The sequence below is a fragment of the Haliotis rufescens genome, unplaced genomic scaffold, assembly GCF_023055435.1.
Source record: "Haliotis rufescens isolate VD_foot unplaced genomic scaffold, xgHalRufe1.0.p SCAF_7, whole genome shotgun sequence".
Taxonomy (NCBI): Eukaryota; Metazoa; Mollusca; class Gastropoda; order Lepetellida; family Haliotidae; genus Haliotis; species Haliotis rufescens.
The window spans coordinates 10333873-10354015 of NW_025964361.1; the positions used below are offsets into that span (position 1 = coordinate 10333873).

Here is a 20143-nt window from a genome sequence, read left to right on the forward strand (position 1 = left end):
ACAGGCCCTTTATCTACCCATGCCTGTCGTAAGAGGCGACTAACGGCGTCCGGTGGTCAGGCTCGCTGGCTTGGTTGATGAATGGTCTCCCATTCGGTAGATCGATGCTCAAGATGTCCGGTCCAGACTCAATTATATACACACCGCCGCCATTGAAGCTCGAATATGTCTGCGTTGGGCGTTAAACAACAAACAAATTATAATTGCTGGCGTGATGTATTTACAATATTTCCTTAATACAGCTCAATACCGCACATAGCAACACGGTTAGCGTGTGTGTTAAGGTTTGAGAGATAATTTACTTGCCGCGCGGCCGGTGATATCAACAGAACTGACTTGCATGAGGAAGTGGATATGCAGTATTGTATCTAACTATAGGAAACTATAGGGTAGGTTACAGACAAGTTACGTGCGTCCTTGCAGTCTTCCTTGTTTTGATGAGTGACAAAGTTCATACTTCTGCGCCGTCAACATCCAGACATCGCATGATCATCGACTACATATGACGCTGCGACTCCAGGGGAAGGAAGCGAGGTGAGTGGTTGTGATCTATCACTTTATTTGACATCTTTTGTATAAGTAAATACGCGTATTTGAAGGCAAGTGTTTTAGAAAGCGAACAGGTTGTATTTGGCGTTAGATCACGACGCATACTATTTGCTAAAGCGTCGCAGATTAGGATCGGGGATCTATTACGAAAACACTATGAAACAGTCCGTAGCGCTGAGAGGGGAGCGAGACAGAGATACGATGTATGTGTTTTTCTCTGGTTTGTTTGTTTGTTGTTTAAAGCAGCACTCAGCAATATTTCAGCTATATCACGGCGGTCTGTAAATAACCAAGTCTGGACCAGACAGATACGATATAATCCGAATATAATCTAATGTATACACTTCAGTACACGTTACTATTCAACTAGCAATAAGCTTTGTTTATTTGTTTGTTTAACGATACACTCAGCAATATTTCAGCTATATGACGGCGGTCTGTAAATAATCGAGTCTGGACCAGACAATCCAATGATTTACATCATGAGCATCGATCCACGCAATTGGGATACGATGACATGCATCAACCAAGTCAGCGAGCCTGACCACCCGATCCTGTTAGCATAGTCGCCTTTTACGGCAAGCATAGTCGCCTTTTCGACAAGCATAGTCGCCTTTTACGGCAAGCAGGGGTTGCTGAAGACCTATTCTACTCCGGATCTTAACGGGTCTTGCAATAAGCATGAATACACATAATCAGTATGGTTATACTTACACGAACAATGTCGGATCCCCCAGTAAAATTGACTGAGAGGGGATTTTGATAGTCCCCCCCCCCCTTTCAAAATGCTGGATCCGCCCTTGATGTATGTGTGTGCTTGCGTGCGTGTGTGCGTGCGTGCGTGTGTGTGTGCGTGCGTGCGTGCGTGCGTGCGTGCGTGCGTGCGTGTGTGTGTGTGCTTGCGTGCGTGCGTGCGTGCGTGCGTGCGTGTGTGTGTGTGTGTGTGTCTCGGGGTCGGGTTCATCTTTATATATTTACTAAAGTATAGCTAGAGGTGGAAGTATTTTCATTTTCACAACACCAATCGCAAAATTCGCATTGACCATTGTATTTGTGACTATCGTCGCTTTATTGCCATTCGGCAAAGGATAAATGCATCGATACTGTGGCTCATTGTTACACAAATAGTTCATAGGGCTCAACGGGGAAAGTTTGCAAAACTAATAAAAACAGATTTATTACCCACATGGTGAGGATACAGGTGGTGAGTCACAAATTAAATCTAAGTCACACGTGTGGTGTTCAAGGTTGTCCTCGTTCTTTTCGTTTTGAAAGGATAACCGTGACCTCTGTCAAACCGAAAATACATTTTTCGTGCATAAACAATCATATTACAAACACTTTATGAAACCAAACAAGATAGTCACGCACATCAAATTCACTTTGCATTCTATATTAGTTACGCTTAGAGCTCATGCAGATATTGTATAATTTCCTGGTTGTAGATGTATCGTGGTCCCAGGGTGCGTAAAGCTCGACTTTCACATTCGTCACCACTCGCCCCTTTCCGTAACCTTCAAGAAGACTCGCCCCCCTATCGATGAATGTTTTGTGCGTAAATACGACAAACCAATCAGAATGCGCGTATGATTTCAAATTCTACATCAAAGAATCCCTCAGAAATAATTTTTAAATTTTGCATATGTCTTGCATCTAAAGATATACCCATGACAAAGTTAAATGTGTTCAATCATCCTGTATAATTCCGCATGTCCAGATGTGCTATAAATTGCATCTGAAATATATATAATATATGAGGAAATATATGTGAAGCATTACGCAACGAGTTGACAACTGTTTTAGGTATGCCCGTTTGCGCTTAGACGGAACCCGGTCGCAGAAAATGGCCACGAGAGGGGCACGAGTCGCTATTCGGCTTGTCCCGGAATAACACGAGTTGGTCACGAATGCGACTTTCATTTTCATTTAATGTACAAAATGAGGTCAGTTTAAACTGTTGGGCCCATATTTAGATTTACGTTGAATGCTCCGGATGTGCCATCAGTGTCTCCTTCGAGGCGTATTCTGTGACTTTGTTTCTGAAAGTGTTCATGAATGAACGTACAAGACTTCCCGAGCCATATCACTCAAAGTGGACAGTCCCGGCGCTGCGACTGAAGGTTTTCTTACAGTTGTCGGGTACTTACACCTATGGGCTAAAATTACCATTAGTTATAGAAACGTTAAAGATCTTGACGTTACTTCTGTCATATTTGCACACACAATAGCAAGAACATTAGGTTAATGCGTAAGCATAGAAAATGTCAACAATGCCCATGTTTTGGCATATATCAATATTCATGCGCATACCGATTTGCAACCGGTTTGGGTTTGGTCTGTTCAACGTGATTTATTTACACTTAAATACATATTTAACGTGGGCAATAAATAAATAAATACCCCACTTATTCTCTGACCAAGCATAGGAAGTCCATGACTTTCGTAAAAATGGTATCTAACGAGAATGAGTGTAGCACTCTATACATCTCTCTTGTCGGTATGCAACCGACACGGAAAACCAGTGGTTTTGAAAGCTTCAATGTCTGAACTTCCACGTGGGGGAATCTTTGGAGTTGATTACCCCAAAACTTGATCTGACCTGCAACAGACCCCTGGGATAAACAACACCATTCGGCACCACTCGCCCCTTTCCGTAACCTGCAAGAAGTCTCGACCCCCTAAATTCGTCACCACTCGCCCCTTTCCGTAACCTGCAAGAAAACTCGTCCCCCTATCGATGAATGTTATGTGCGAAAATACGACCAAACCAATCAGAATGCGCGTATGATTTTAAGTTCTTCGTCAAAGAATCCCTCAGAAATAATTTTTGATTTTACATATGTCTTGCATCTAAAAATATAACAAAGACACATTTAAATGTGTTCAATCATCCTGTATAATTCCGCATGTCCCGATGTGCTTTGAATTGCATCTGAAATATCGGGAAATACATGTTAACAAGTACGCAACGAGTTGATAATTGTTTTAGGTATGCCCGTTTGCGCTAAAACGGAACCCGGTCGCAAACATGGCCATGAGATTGGCACGAGTCGCTATTCGGCTTGTCCCGGAATAACACGAGTTGGTCACGAATGACCGAGTGGTGACGAATGTGAAAGTGGCCGAAGTGGTTGGGTGCACGTGCTTTACGCTCCCTATGACCACGATCCATCTGCACACAGGAAATTATACAATATCTGCATGAGCTCTAAGCATAACTAATATAGAATGCAAAGTAAATTACCCCTAGAACCCCTAGCTACCTATAGAACACTGAAGTGACCATCATTTATCAGAAAACATCGCCTGGCCTTTGGTGCTTATATTTGGTACTACAAATATCGGGGGCACGGGTGGCCCAGTCGTCTAAGGCGCCGCGGTTCGCTGTGCAGAGTTGCGTCCCTTGGGCACGCCAGAAACCTATGATTGTGGGTTCGAATCCCGATTCGCCCCGATTATGTTTCTAGGTTTGTCAGCACCATACCCGTGCTCGTGGGTTTCACGGAAGTGGTAAACGTCTGAGACCTGCATCACTTCGGGCTTTCCTCCAACATTAAGCTGACACGCTGTGATATGACTGGAATACTGTTAAAAGCGGCGTTAAACCTAACTCTCACTCACTCACTACAAATATCACAGGATACCCCAAGTCAGACTTCAGTTCAAATTAGAGATATGTTGACAACCTGAACACAATAGTAATAATAACGCATTATCGACAACGCGCAGCGTCATAGAAGTATTTCTTTCTTCTAAGCACGAAACTGTTTCCGCATGGCCACAGAATATTTACGACAGTGTTATGTCAAATTGTTTCTAGCGAAGGAAGCTAACATTTAGTTCACTAATCGATTGTTCAAACTTTCTTTCTTAAACTACGTTACTTTGCAATATATGAAGTACTTTGTAAGCTGATTTAAACTAGGTATTGAAACAATGAGGCTGCCTTTTAAACCAAACGGAATCTTAAAACATGTGTAAGCTAAAAAGAGAATTTGCATTGAAAGCGACTTTGCTATTAAACTGTAGACTTATAAAGCATTCAGGGGAAATGGACAGACACACTTAGCAAACTACATGAGACCCTCTTTGTGACACGGTTGACTGTACTGTTTTTTTATATAAAAACTGTTTCAGGATATAAATTTTAACTACTTAAAATTCAAAAAGGGAACTAAAATTAGAAAACTCCGTAACAAGTTGACACTTATCCAGACGCTTTGAAAATTAAATTAAGAAGCAGCCGTTGACAATAAAACGCGGAACTTTCAATATAAACTGATTCACAGAATAATTTCTACAAATTCAATTCTACACAAAATAAGCAAACGTGATGACAGTTCATGTACTTTCTGCGAAAATGAACCTGACTTGTCAGATCACATTTTTGTCACTTGCAACAAAGTACAGGAATTAGAACTGAAATTTGTGAAATGGTACAAATCCTACACAAAAATACTTATATATTTAGACTGCAGATCGTTCACACTTTGTAGCCCTAAACATAGTGTGCTATTAAATAACCTATATGCAATCACATAACAATACCTATACAGATGTAAATGTAGAGAAACTGCTAAACTTCATGAGACATATGTGAAGTGTAAACGTATATATACTCCACGTCAAAAGAAACGCGTAGGCCATACATTTATGTTAATATACGAAGATTCATATTCAAGAGATATTAGATTGGTTCGACGCACAAACGAAGATACTATTATGTTGCGTGGACCGACGCTCATGAACGAATCACATGTGACGTCATAGATCCATGACTCGAGATTTACCATTTGTCTCGTGCAGGATTAGCGTGTAAAGTTTGGAAATCACGTGCGTCATATCGTGATACAAATAAGGACACTGTGGTAACACTTGACTGCTTGTAAGTCTCGTCAGTGAGTGGTACACTTCTTCAGGGGCGGTCGGGTAGCCTCGTGGTTAAAGCGTTCGCTCGTCACGCCGAAGACCTGGGTTCGATTCCCGACATGGGTACAATGTGTGAAGCCCAATTCTGGTGTCCCCCGCCGTGATATTGCTGGAATATTTCTAAAAGAGGAGTAAAACCATACTCACTCACTCACTCAGGTACATAGTTCTCAATGTTTCTATGGTTCGCGTTTCTTTTGGTTGTGAGTATGTATGGTGAAGACCAGTTCTGTCTGTCCAAATAGGATACATTGTTTGGCTGTGAACCGAATGATGTGTAATCAGATAACGAGTTTGACAGATGGAATCCAGTTTCCAGTGTACATCCCTGTGTCACGTGACAAACTTGAGGAACTTCATTCCTTAATCTATGGAGCTTTTCTTACTTAGTGTGGTGACCATAGATATAGTTACATCTCTTTTATCCAACTTGTGACCAATGTGTGACTGATAAAAAACAAATGTAATCTGAAGTTTAATGAGAAAACAGTATGTGAAATGCTGGACTTCCTGGTAGATAACCGTTGTTTCGAATCCCAGATCTAGAATCACCTTGATTATGACTCTTGATGTGACAACAACTTGTTGGGGTCAGCATCAAACTAAAACCTAACTTACACGCTAGGAATCACACACTCACTCACTTACAATATAAGCTGGACTGTATTTCAACGAGCAGATAAAGTGATTGTCAGATAAAACCTCATTTTATCACTTTCTTCTTCCTAATATCAAACTTACAAGTACTATTGCACACACTGATACTACTTTTGTTGGATCTGGTCTTTCGTTACCTGTTCCAGAAAGTTCTGGCTTTTTCAAAACTAACAAAGTATTCCATATATTCTGCAATTGCTACGGGATATATAGGTAGAGTGAGTGAGTGAGAGAGTTGGGTTTAACGCCGCTTTAAACAGTATTCCAGTTATATCACGGCGGAAGGAAAGCCCGAAGTGATACAGGTCTCAGACGTTTACCACTTCGGTGAAACCCACGAGCACGGGTATGGTGCTGACAAACCTAGAAACATAATCGGGGCGAACTGGGATTCGAACCCACAATATATAGGTAGATGATGACAATATTTCAATTATGTATACGTTGTTATTTGTTTTGCAGATTGACACCCAATGGCTCTCAAAAACTACGTTCTTTTGTTACTTCTCATGATCATATCCCATGGAGGAAACGCCAACAAACCCTGTTTACCATGCACATGTTCCAAAATAATGCACGAAGAATGTTACTATGCGAACTGTTCCTACCTGAATTTGACGGCGATTCCACCGACACTGCACCGCGACATTTGTCATCTGAATCTCCATGGAAACGTAATCACTACCCTTAATAACTCGGATTTAAACAATTATACAATGTTGACTTCCCTAGATCTCTCCTTTAATGTTTTGTCTGAAGTCCACAACGACACATTTAACAGTGTTGGGGATTTGGCCTTTCTTGACCTGTCCACAAACAGACTCAACTTTACGTTCACATCAACACAGATATTCTCTCCCTTGACGAAACTGAAAGTTTTGAACATCAGCAACAATACTTATCTCGACATCCCTGATATGATCCTGTGTCATCTGATGTCTCTTGAGAGTCTCACCATGGATGGTTTACAAAGTCCTATTGGTAATGGATGTGGTGTGATGTACAATCTTACATACCTATCCCTATCTGGTGCAAATGGGCGTTGTAAAATTGATTACTTGTCCGAGGACTTACTGCAAAACGTCCCGATGCTAGAGTATCTGAATGTTTCTTATTGTAAAATTTTTACGGTAAAACCTGGAGCTCTTTCCTTCTTGCGGAATATCGACACTCTTGATATATCAGGTAACACCTACTTAAATTTCAAAGGAGTCGCGAATGCTACGGCTGGACTGGATAAATCAAGACTGAGAAAACTTTTTATTAACCAGATGGTGGGAAAACTTACTATTTGTGTTTGGGTGCCACAATCGATTGGTTTAAATCTTCAAAATACTTCCCTGGAAACAATAGAGGCTAACGACAACCGTATCGAATTAATTCACAAAAATGTGTTCAGGCTGTTGCCAAATACACTAAAGACTGTCAGTATCAGGAACAACCGTCTCACCTACGGTGTATACATCTGGCACTACAGAACCTGACAGGACTAGTGTCACTGGACTTGAGTTCAACGAGGGGACTTCTTAAGTTACCATTTGCAGAACCGGATAACTATTCCAGAGACCTATCTTCTCACCATCAAACTGACAATTGTTTAACAACACCAAGAAGAGAGATATATTTGGGAGATGTTCTTCATGAAAGGTCACTGCAACATCAACAGAACATCACACCCTTTGGTGTTCCACCTAAACTGAAAACCCTGAAGTATACAGATTGTAAATTAGCATATGATTTGTCGAAATTATATTTTGCTGAAAATAGCCTGAGGCATGTTGATCTGTCTTATAACATTTTTGCTCAGTGGTTTGGTCCTGTATATGGTTTAGAAAATGTTACCCATCTTGACCTCTCAGGAAATCTTGCAATGCATATCAAAAAAGATTTTTTTGCAAACTTTCCGTCACTTACACACCTAAATATATCCCACAATGCACTCGAAATGTCTGATAATTGGCAGTATTTACGGAATCAAAGCAAAGTAGAAGTTTTAGATTTGTCCCACAACAATGTATTGTTCTTGAATCGCGATTTCCTCTCAGGACTGATATCATTGAGGACATTGAATCTTTCTGGTAACCATTTGGACAGCCTGTTTGTAGGTCTTGAAAATAACTTAAATCTTACAAGTATAAATTGTTCACACAACAACATCAAATATATCTCACGACGAACGAGATCCCAGATGGACAGGATAGCCGAGTTACACAAGTTTACAATAGACCTTTCGGGAAATGACCTCCGATGCACATGTCAAAATATAGAATTTCTTGAATGGTTACTAAACTCCAAAATTCAGGCAGCAAACAAAGAACTGTATCATTGCGTAGACATTAATGGGAAAGTGATACACTTTAAAGGTCATGACGTACTAAAGAATCTGAAAGCGTCTTGCGCTAACTTCATAGCCCTGTCTATGGGACTAATTGTAACAATCGTCCTGATCTTTTCTCTGATAGTGGGAACTATTTGTTATCGATATCGATGGAAAATAATTTACATTTATTATGTGTTCAAACTGAGACTAAGAAACAACATTGAGTATGAACGTATTTACGATTATGACGTTTACGTCTCTTACACTGACCTTGACCTTGAGTTTGTCCGCAAGGACATGATTCCAAAGCTAGAACACCAGCGGGGTACGAGACTTTACATCCGGGATCGAGATTCCCTCCCAGGAGCTACTATTGCTGAGAACATCATCGACGGGATAAGGAGCAGCAAGAAAACTGTGTTGTTGTTGTCCCAGGCGTTCCTGAAGAAGAAGTGGTGCAGGTATGAGTTACATATGGCCAACATGGAGAGCGTGTCTACTGGCCGATCTGTGATGGTCATCATTATGCTTGAGGATATTCCTAATAAGGACATTCCACCCGAGATCCTCTATGATGTGCAGAACAGCCGTTTCATAGACTGCCCAAACGATAGCAGCGATCAGGAACTGTTCTGGGCAAATGTGTCCGCGGCGATTGATAGTTAGATTGTTTTGTAGGTTATCTTTTATATATACCTAGAGATTATGATACGAGCATGTGTGTCACACTGATGTTACGAATCGGATGTCAGAATGTGTGTATTTCACGAGCGAGAGGGAGGGTGAGACATGAATTCTAACACGAGTTTCGTAAAATCAATGTGAGACACATGCGAGTGTAAAAATGTCTTTATTACTCAATATTTTCAGCTCTGCTCTGATCACGACCGTCGTGTTAGTAAAGCATATTTGTCGACTGAGTCGACAATCTTCAGCTATGACGTCAGTCAGACCTTTCGTCACAATGACGTCAACAATGCCGTCCGGATGACGGAAACAATACACTGGCTGGAGTGAAGTGATTTTTTTAATGAATTTAAAAAAAATATTCTTACACTATGGGTAATAAACAATGTTACGGGACAAACGCGAATTTGCACATAAACTCTCATTAGTTTGTAATAATACTTCCGGAGGAATATCTTAATTTTAGTCAGTCTTAAAATACATCTACAGTCTAACGGTATTGTTCTACTTTAATGCCTGTTCCAGGTATGCATGAACATACATATGATTTATTTTGTTCCACCATTCAGTCACAGAAATCTGGTTCGAACTTGAAAGACAAAAATTGAAAATGATATCTCTCGTAAGGGTGGAGGGTGTCTCGTTAGCTTATGAGGAAACTCGGAGACATTCAGACTACGGTGACCACTCAGTCAACCAGCAGAAACATTGGCCCAGTAAATAGGTGGGAATTCCAACACAAACTGTACTGTTAAATGTTAATATCACATTCGTGATTGATCTTATTTTCAATATTATTTATCATAATTTATGATTAAGATGATCTTTGCATGTTGCACTAATGCTCAATAAGCCATACTTTCGTAAGTAGCGGTAATTCTCAACAAAGCTCGATGAAACAAGACATCAAATATACAATCATTATTACATGCCAGGGGAAAGCGTCGGGGGCGGTCGGGTAGCCTAGTGGTTAAAGCGTTCGCTCGTCAAACCGAAGACCCGGGCTCGATTCCCGGCATTGGTACAATGTGTGGAGCCTATTTCTGGTGTGCCCCGTGATATTGCTGGAATATTGCTAAAACGGCGTAAAACCATACTCACTCACTCACTCACGTGAAGCGTCGGACTCTGTCAATCGGATTATGTCTCTTCCCACTTGAAATCCAATGGTACTTGACACACACCCATGTCGAATCGGGGTATGGAATTTTCCTTCTTCCTCCTTGACAATAGTTGCGACGCGCAGTCTAAGAGCTAAAGCAATGTTAAGCTTAAAATGCAGTATGCGTAACAAGCATGCTGTTGTAATAATATTATAGATAACGCTTCTCAGTTGCTCCGGGCACTACGGAAAGTGCCGAGTAGGTTATATACGAAAAGTGCCGAGTAGGTTTTGTACGGGAAGTACCGAGCGGCTTTATGTCACTGACAAACTCGGGTTATTATCAGCCTGCTATTAGCCAAGTCTCAGTTGCAGCAGTGTAGCGGGTTGCCGTTTGATTTAGCGACCTTAAGACCACAATGTCTTATTGAAGGTCAATCTGGAACAAACGAAACAAATGCTAACACACTCGTGGAACACTCGTTTGGGCAAGACCAGCCGGAGTGCCTAAATTAAATACACACATATACAGAATGAGATTACATGAACGTAAATGTAACAAGAGGCTTGCTCTACGTATTTCACAGGTACACACAGTAATAATAAGTAATAGTGATTCACCAGCAGTACAATTTAGTGCCTTGTAAGAAGAGTTTGTTATGTGTTTGTCAACCATATAGCGCCTTACTGGGAGCTTGAGTTGTGGACTCCCTAGGGAGTTGAGAAAGACTATGAAGACCAAATGATCCGTTAACTAGAGTAAAACTACGCCCAGCGCTTTGTGCGTGCCCCTTCTTGGTGTGGAGCCTTGCCCTACACAATCTGTGTGTCCCACTGATTTGCCACACTTTAAGCGACCAGATTGTTACCCTTCCGCATTCGACATGTGTTAAGTGTGAGCGAAGAGTTAATGATGCGTCATGCCCCAGTTAGTGACTTTTCCGTCTTCCCGAGGAAAGGGTTTTACCTCCTCGTCGACATCTTATGTATCGATTCATATCGAGTATCGATGTAGTTCCGAATCTCCTCTCTTATCGAGGTGGACACGGATGGCTGTCGTCAAAGGCGCCACAATTCGCCTTGTAGAATTGCCTTCCTTGGGCATGCCAGAAACCTATGTTTATGGGTTCGAATCCCGGTTTGCCTCGACTGTGTTTCTAGGTTTGTCTGCACCATACCCGTGGTTTCACCAAGGTTGTAAACATCAGAGACCCGCATCACTTCGTGAAATACGCCGTCATATAATTGGGATGCTGTTTAAAGCGGCGTTAAACCTAACTGACTTTCTCACTCTCTTGTCGAATCTTTCTGTAAAAATGTGTGCTTTTATCTGCGTTGTACTGGAGACAACATAGATAACCTACTTCATTGAAACCCGTTAATCTGTCACTGTTTGCATTGAATTCGTCCGGATTAAAATTAAGCGGAGTTTAACGCATATATATAGAGTTTATTTCCTCCAAGTTTCAGGCCATAGGCCCATAGAACATACATGATCTCAATAAAGTGTATGCATAAATACATGAAAAGAATATAATACATAAATAATTAATCAGTGAATTGTGAGTGACTCGCGTAATCTAAAAGCGTGGTAGATATATTTAGCAAGTTGTGTAATAGTGTATTTACATTTAGAAGACGTAAGATTTACAATTTTTTCATAGGATGGATTAGTGTGAAAATATGTATCAATAAAATGTAAACGTAATGTTGAATATGAAGTACAAATAAGAAGGAAATGATATTCATTTTCAATGTAGTTGAAGTCGAGTTTAACGCATAAGTGTTACAGAATAGAATATACCCTTCGTATACACGTGGGTGTGTCTATCAGAATGTCCGGAAAGCAGGGTGTCCGGCCTGAGGAGGTTTAACTGTATTGCACTCCTTCCAATTACTTGGAGCAGAAATAAGAACATTGTTGTTGTTTTTCATTTAAATAAAGTGCTGAAGCAAGTATGTGTTTTTGTTAAGTGTAATCTAGTTTTACAGAACTTCACATTAAAATGACACCAACCCATTAATTTCGATGATCGACCGGTTGCGATGATCAAATCATCAATCATGATTTTGCAAGCAGTCCCCAACACTAATGTCCTGACTAACTTTAGTCGATTCAGTGTCGTTTGACTCGAATACTTCAACGCTTACCAGAATAGATCTTCAGCAACCCCTGCTTGCCGTAAAAGGCGACCATGCTTGTCGTAAGAGGCGACTAACGGGATCGGGTGGTCAGGCTCGCTGACTTGGTTGATGCATGTCATCGATCCTAATAGCGTGGATCGATGCTCATGATGCCAATTACTGGATTGTCTGTTCCAGACTCGATTATTTACCAACCGCCGTCATATAGCTGGAATATTGCTGAGTGCGGCGTTAAACAAAAAAATCTCTCACTCACTCCACTGCTGGGCCCGTGAACATCCGGTTAGAACAGGTCTTTATCTCTATGATAAGGGTGTAGGCGAAATGAGGTGTAGGCGAAATGAGGACAGACCCTTTATCTACCCATGCCTGTCGTAAGAGGCGACTAACGGCGTCCGGTGGTCAGGCTCGCTGGCTTGGTTGATGAATGGTCTCCCATTCGGTAGATCGATGCTCAAGATGTCCGGTCCAGACACAATTATATACACACCGCCGCCATTGAAGCTCAAATATGTCTGCGTTGGGCGTTAAACAAGAAACAAATTATAATTGCTGGCGTGATGTAGTGACAGTAGTTCCTTAATACAGCTCAATACCGCACATAGCAACACGGTTAGCGTGTGTGTTAAGGTTTGAGAGATAATTTACTTGCCTGTGATATCAACAGAACTGACTTGCACCAGGAAGTGGATATCCAGTGTTGTATCTAACTATAGGAAACTATAGGAAATGCTTAAAGACAAGTCACGTGGATCCTTGCAGTCTTCCTTGTTTTGATGAGTGACAAAGTTCATACTTCTGCGCCGTCAACATCCAGACATCGCATGATCATCGACTACATATGACGCTGCGACTCCAGGGGAAGGAAGCGAGGTGAGTGGTTGTGATCTATCACTTTATTTGACATCTTTTGTATAAGTAATTACGCGTATTTGAAGGCAAGTGTTTTAGAAAGCAACCAGGTTGTATTTGGCGTTAGATCACGACGCATACTATTTGCTAAAGCGTCGCAGATTAGGATCGGGGATCTATTACGAAAACACTATGAAACAGTCCGTAGCGCTGAGAGGGGAGCGAGACAGAGATACGATGTATGTGTTTTTCTCTGTTTTTTTTGTGTTTGTTTGTTTGTTGTTTAACGCAGCACTCAGCAATATTTCAGCTATATGACGGCCGTAATTTCTAATTTTAGTTTCCTTTTTGAATGTTAAGTAGTTAAAATTTACATCCTGAAACAGTTTTTATAAAAAAACAGTACAGTGAACCGTGTCATGAAGAGGGTCGCATGTAGTTTGCTTAGTGCCTCTATCCATTTCCCCTGAATGCTTTATAAGTCTACAGGGGGCGGTCGGGTAGCCTTGTGGTTAAAGCGTTCGCTCGTCACGCCGAAGACCTGGGTTCGATTCCCGCCGTGATATTGCTGGAATATTGCTAAAAGCGGCGTAACACCATACTCACTCACTCACTCAGATACATAGTTCTCAATGTTTCTATGGTTCGCGTTTCTTTTGGTTGTGTGTATGTATGGTGAAGGCCAGTTCTGTCTGTCCAAATAGGATACATTGTTTGGCTGTGAACCGAATGATGTGTAATCAGATAACGAGTTTGACAGATGGAATCACGCGGCAAACTTGAGGAACTTCATTCCTTAATCCTTGGAGCTTTTCTTACTAAGTGTGGTGACCATAGATATAGTTACATCTTCCTTGTCCAGCTTGTGACCAATGTGTGACAGTAAAACAAATGTAATCTGAAGTTTAATGAGAAAACAGTTTGTGAAATGCTGGACTTCCTGGTAGATAACCCTTGTTTTGAATCACCTTGAGAAAAAAGGTTGGGAAATGCTGGACTTCCTGGTAGATAACCGTTGTTTTGAATCGCCTTGATTATGACTCTTGATGTGACAACAACTTGGTGGGGCCAGCATCAAACTAAAACCTAACTTACACGCTAGGAATCTCTCACTCACTCACTAACAATATAAGCTGGACTGTATTTCAACGAGCAGATAAAGTGATTGTCAGATAAAACCTCATTTTATCGCTTTCTTCTTCCTAATATCAAACTCACAAGTACTATTGCACACTCTGATACTACTTTTGTTGGATCTGGTCTTTCGTTACCTGTTCCAGAAAGTTCTGGCTTTTTCAAAACTAACAAAGTATTCCATAAATTCTGCAATTGCTCCGGGATATATAGTATAGGTAGAGTGAGTGAGCGAGTTGGGTTTAACGCCGCTTTTAACAGTATTCCAGTTATATCACTACGTGTCAGCTTAATGTGGGAGGAAAGCCCGAAGTGATACAGGTCTCAGACGTTTACCACTTCGGTGAAACCCACGAGCACGGGTATGGTGCTGACAAACCTAGAAACATACTCGGGGCGAACTGGGATTCGAACCTACAATATATAGGTAGATGATGACAATATTTCAATTATGTATACGTTGTTATTTGTTTTGCAGATTGACCCCAATGGCTCTCAAAGACTACGTTCCTTTGTTACTTCTCATGACCATATCCAATGGAGGAAACGCCAACAAACCCTGTTTGCCATGCACATGTTCCAAAATAATGCATGAAGAATGTTACTATGCGAACTGTTCCTACCTGAATTTGACGGCGATTCCACCGACACTGCACCGCGACATTTGTTATCTGAATCTCCATGGAAACATAATCACTACCCTTAATAACTCGGATTTAAACTATTATACAATGTTGACTTCCCTTGATCTCTCCTCTAATGTTTTGTCTGAAGTCCAAAATGACACATTTAACAGTGTTGGGGATTTGGCCTTTCTTGACCTGTCCACAAACAGACTCAACTTTACGTTCACATCATCACAGATATTTTCTCCCTTGACGAAACTGAAAGTTTTGAACATCAGCAACAATACTTATCTCGACATCCCTGATATGATCCTGTGTCATCTGATGTCTCTTGAGAGTCTCACCATGGATGGTTTTCAAAGTCCTATTGGTAATGGATGTGATGTGATGTACAATCTTACATACCTATCCCTATCTGGTGAAAATGGGCGTTGTAAAATTGATTACTTGTCCGAGGACTTACTGCAAAACGTCCCGATGCTGGAGTATCTTAATGTTTCTTATTGTAAAATCTTTACGGTAAAACCTGGAGCTCTTTCCTTCTTCCGGAACATTGACACTCTAGATATATCAGGTAACACCTACTTAAAATTCAAAGGAGTCGAGAATGCTACGACTGGACTGGATAAATCAAGACTTAGAAAACTTTATATTAACCAGATGGTGGGAAAACATACTATTTGTGTTTGGGTGCCACAATCGATTGGTTTAAATCTTCAAAATACTTCCCTGGAAACAATAGAGGCTAACGACAACCGTATCGAATTAATTCACGAAGATGTGTTCAGGCTGTTGCCAAATACACTAAAGACTGTCAGTATCAGGAACAACCGTCTCACCTACGGTGCATACATCTGGTATCTACAGAACCTGACAGGACTAGTGTCACTGGACTTGAGTTCAACGAGGGGACTTCATAAGTTACCATTTGCAGAACCGGATAACTATTCCAGAGACCTATCTTCTCACCATCAAACTGACAATTGTTTAACAACACCAAGAAGAGAGATATATTTGGGAGATGTTCTTCATGAACGGTCACTGGAACATCAACAGAACATCACACCCTATGGTGTTCCACCTAAACTGAAAACCCTGAAGTATACAGATTGTAAATTAGCATATGATTTGTCGAAATTATATTTTGCTGAAAATAGCCTGAGGCATGTTGATCTGTCTTATAACATTTTAGCTCTGTGGTTTGGTCCTGTATATGGTTTAGAAAATGTTACCCATCTTGACCTCTCAGGAAATCTTGCCATGTTTATCAAAAAAGATTTTTTTGCAAACTTTCCGTCACTTACACACCTAAATATATCCCACAATGCACTCGAAATGTCTGATAATGGGCAGTATTTACGGAATCAAAGCAAAGTAGAAGTTTTAGATTTGTCCCACAACAATATATTATTCTTGAAACGCGATTTCCTCTCAGAACTGAAATCACTGAGGACATTGAATCTTTCTTATAACTATTTGGACAGCCTGTTTGTAGATCTTGAAAATAACTTAAATCTTACAAGTATAAATTGTTCAAACAACAACATCAAATATATCTCACCACGAACGAGATCCCAGATGGACAGGATAGCCGAGTTACACAAGTTTACAATAGACCTTTCGGGAAATGACCTCCGATGCACATGTCAAAATATAGAATTTCTTGAATGGTTACTAAACTCCAAAATTCAGGCAGCAAACAAAGAACTGTATCATTGCGTAGACATTAATGGGAAAGTGATACACTTTAAAGGTCATGACGTACTAAAGAATCTGAAAGCGTCTTGCGCTAACTTCATAGCCCTAGCTATGGGACTAATTGTAACAATCGTCCTGATCTTTTCTCTGATAGTGGGAACTATTTGTTATCGATATCGATGGAAAATAATTTACATTTATTATGTGTTCAAACTGAGACTAAGAAACAACATTGAGTATGAACGTATTTACGATTATGACGTTTACGTCTCTTACACTGACCTTGACCTTGATTTTGTCCGCAAGGACATGATTCCAAAGCTAGAACACCAGCGGGGTACGAGACTTTACATCCGGGATCGAGATTCCCTCCCAGGAGCTACTATTGCTGAGAACATCATCGACGGGATAAGGAGCAGCAAGAAAACTGTGTTGTTGTTGTCCCAGGCGTTCCTGAAGAAGAAGTGGTGTAGGTATGAGTTACACATGGCCAACATGGAGAGCGTGTCTACTGGCCGATCTGTGATGGTCATCATTATGCTTGAGGATATTCCTAATAAGGACATTCCACCCGAGATCCTCTATGATGTGCAGAACAGCCGTTTCATAGACTGCCCAAACGATAGCAGCGATCAGGAACTGTTCTGGGCAAATGTGTCCGCGGCGATTGATAGTTAGATTGTTTTGTAGGTTATCTTTTATATATACATAGAGATTATGATACGAGCATGTGTGTCACACTGATGTTACGAATCGGATGTCAGAATGTGTGTATTTCACGAGCGAGAGGGAGGGTAAGACATGAATTCTAACACGAATTTCGTACAATCAATGTGAGACACATGCGAGTGTAAAAATGTCTTTATTACTCAATATTTTCAGCTCTGCTCTGATCACGACCGTCGTGTTAGTAAAGCATATTCATATTCTTCAGCTATGACGTCAGTCAGACCTTTCGTCACAATGACGTCAACAATGCCGTCCGGATGACGGAAACAATACACTGGCTGGAGTGAAGTGATTTTTTTATGAATTTAAAAAAAAAATTCTAACACTATGTGTAATAAACAATGTTACGGGACAAACGCGAATTTGCACATAAACTCTCATTAGTTTGTAATAATACTTCCGGAGGAATATCTTAATTTTAGTCAGTCGTAAAATACATCTGCAGTCTAACGGTATTGTTCTACTTTAATGCCTGTTCCAGGTATGCATGAACATACATATGTTTTATTGTGTTCCACCATTCAGTCACAGAAATCTGGTTCGAACTTGAAAGACAAAAATTGAAAATGATATCTCTCGTAAGGGTGGAGGGTGTCTCGTTAGCTTATGAGGAAACTCGGAGACATTCAGACTACGGTGACCACTCAGTCAACCAGCAGAAACATTGGCCCAGTAAATAGGTGGGAATTCCAACACAAACTGTACTGTTAAATGTTAATATCACATTCGTGATTGATCTTATTTTCAATATTATTTATCATAATTTATGATTAAGATGATCTTTGCATGTTGCACTAATGCTCAATAAGCCATACTTTCGTAAGTAACGGTAATTCTCAACAAAGCTCGGTGAAACAAGACATCAAATATACAATCATTATTACATGCCAGGGGAAAGCGTCGGGGGCGGTCGGGTAGCCTAGTGGTTAAAGCGTTCGCTCGTCAAACCGAAGACCCGGGCTCGATTCCCGGCATGGGTACACTGTGTGGAGCCTTTTTCTGGTGTCCCCCGTGATATTGCTGGAATATTGCTAAAACGGCGTAAAACCATACTCACTCACTCACGTGAAGCGTCGGACTCTGTCAATCGGATTATGTCGTTTCTTCCGACTTGAAATCCAATGGTACTTGACACACCCCCATGTCGAATCGGGGTATGCAATTTTCCTTGTTCCTCCTTGACAATAGTTGCGACGCACAGTCTAAGGGCTAAAGCAATGTTAAGCTTAAAATGTAGTATGCGTAACAAGCATGCTGTTGTAATAATATTATAGATAACGCTTCTCAGGCACTACGGAAAGTTCCGAGTAGGTTATGTACGAAAAGTGCCGAGTAGGTTTTGTACGGGAAGTACCGAGCGGCTTTATGTCACTGACAAACTCGGGTTATTATCAGCCTGCTATTAGCCAAGTCTCAGTTGCAGCAGTGTAGCGGGTTGCCGTTTGATTTAGCGACCTAAAGACCACAATGTCTTATTGAAGGTCAATCTGGAACAAACGAAACAAATGCTAACACACCCGTGGAACACTCGTTTGGGCAAGACCAGCCGGAGTGCCTAAATTAAATACACACATATACAGAATGAGATTACATGAACGTAAATGTAACAAGAGGCTTGCTCTACGTATTTCACAGGTACACACAGTAATAATAAGTAATAGTGATTCACCAGCAGTACAATTTAGTGCCTTGTAAGAAGAGTTTGTAATGTGTTTGTCAACCATATAGCGCCTTACTGGGAGCTTGGGTTATGGACTCCCTAGGGAGTTGAGAAAGTCTATGAAGACCAAATGATCCGTTAACTAGAGTAAAACTACGCCCAGCGCTTTGTGCATGCCCCTTCTTGGTGTGGAGCCTTGCCCTACACAATCTGTGTGTCCCACTGATTTGCCACATTTTAAGCGACCAGATTGTTACCCTTCCGCATTCGACATGTGTGAAGTGTGAGCGAAGAGTTAATGATGAGTCATGCCCCAGTTAGTGACTTTTCCGTCTTCCCGAGGAAAGGGTTTTACCTCCTCGTCGACATCTTATGTATCGATTCATATCGAGTATCGATGTAGTTCCGAATCTCCTCTCTTATCGAGGTGGACACGGATGGCTGTCGTCAAAGGCGCCACAATTCGCCCTGTAGAATTGCGTTCCTTGGGCATGCCAGAAACCTATGTTTGTGGGTTCGAATCCCGGTTTGCCTCGACTGTGTTTCTAGGTTTGTCTGCACCATACCCGTGGTTTCACCAAGGTTGTAAACATCAGAGACCCGCATCACTTCGTGAAATACGCCGTCATATAATTGGGATGCTGTTTAAAGCGGCGTTAAACCTAACTGACTTTCTCACTCTCTTGTCGAATCTTACTGTAAGAATGTGTGCTTTTATCTGCGTTGTACTGGAGACAACATAGATAACCTACTTCATTGAAACCCGTTAATCTGTCACTGTTTGCATTGAATTCGTCCGGATTAAAATTAAGCGGAGTTTAACGGATATATATAGAGTTTATTTCCTCCAAGTTTCAGGCCATAGGCCCATAGAACATACATGATCTCAATAAAGTGTATGCATAAATACATGAAAAGAATATAATACATAAATAATTAATCAGTGAATTGTGAGTGACTCGCGTAATCTAAAAGCGTGGTAGATATATTTAGCAAGTTGTGTAAAAGTGTATTTACATTTAGAAGACATAAGATTTACAATTTTTTCATAGGAT

At 40.9% G+C, this 20143-nt stretch overlaps 3 protein-coding genes across 3 annotated transcripts; all 3 read left to right on the forward strand.

The window, feature by feature from the left end:
- Positions 1–356: 356 nt before the first annotated feature.
- Positions 357–7619, forward strand: LOC124114651 (toll-like receptor 4). Its single transcript, XM_046475324.2, has 2 exons — positions 357–534; positions 6598–7619. Exon 2 carries the CDS (start codon positions 6609–6611, stop codon positions 7617–7619), a length of 1011 nt encoding a protein of 336 aa, XP_046331280.2. The 5' UTR covers positions 357–534; positions 6598–6608.
- On the forward strand, positions 7617–12201 carry LOC125376126 (toll-like receptor 4). The gene has a single exon (XM_048387836.1). It carries the CDS (start codon positions 8006–8008, stop codon positions 9119–9121), a length of 1116 nt encoding a protein of 371 aa, XP_048243793.1. The 5' UTR covers positions 7617–8005; the 3' UTR covers positions 9122–12201.
- A 574-nt stretch (positions 12202–12775) lies between these two features.
- Positions 12776–19589, forward strand: LOC124114650 (toll-like receptor 4). The gene is made up of 2 exons (XM_046475323.2): positions 12776–13262; positions 14854–19589. Exons 1-2 carry the CDS (start codon positions 13231–13233, stop codon positions 17375–17377), a joined length of 2556 nt encoding a protein of 851 aa, XP_046331279.2. The 5' UTR covers positions 12776–13230; the 3' UTR covers positions 17378–19589.
- Positions 19590–20143: the final 554 nt, after the last annotated feature.

What these genes read in the sequence shown, in the direction of transcription:
- LOC124114650 (XM_046475323.2), top strand. Translation starts at nt 13,231, where the DNA reads ATGACGCTGCGACTCCAGGGGAAGGAAGCGAG. An exon ending in CTCCAGGGGAAGGAAGCGAG is followed by an intron (nt 13,263 to 14,853) that starts GTGAGTGGTTGT and finishes TTTGTTTTGCAG; the next exon opens with ATTGACCCCAATGGCTCTCA.
- LOC125376126 (XM_048387836.1), top strand. Translation starts at nt 8,006, where the DNA reads ATGCATATCAAAAAAGATTTTTTTGCAAACTTTCCGTCACTTACACAC.
- LOC124114651 (XM_046475324.2), top strand. Translation starts at nt 6,609, where the DNA reads ATGGCTCTCAAAAACTACGTTCTTTTGTTACTTCTCATGATCATATCC.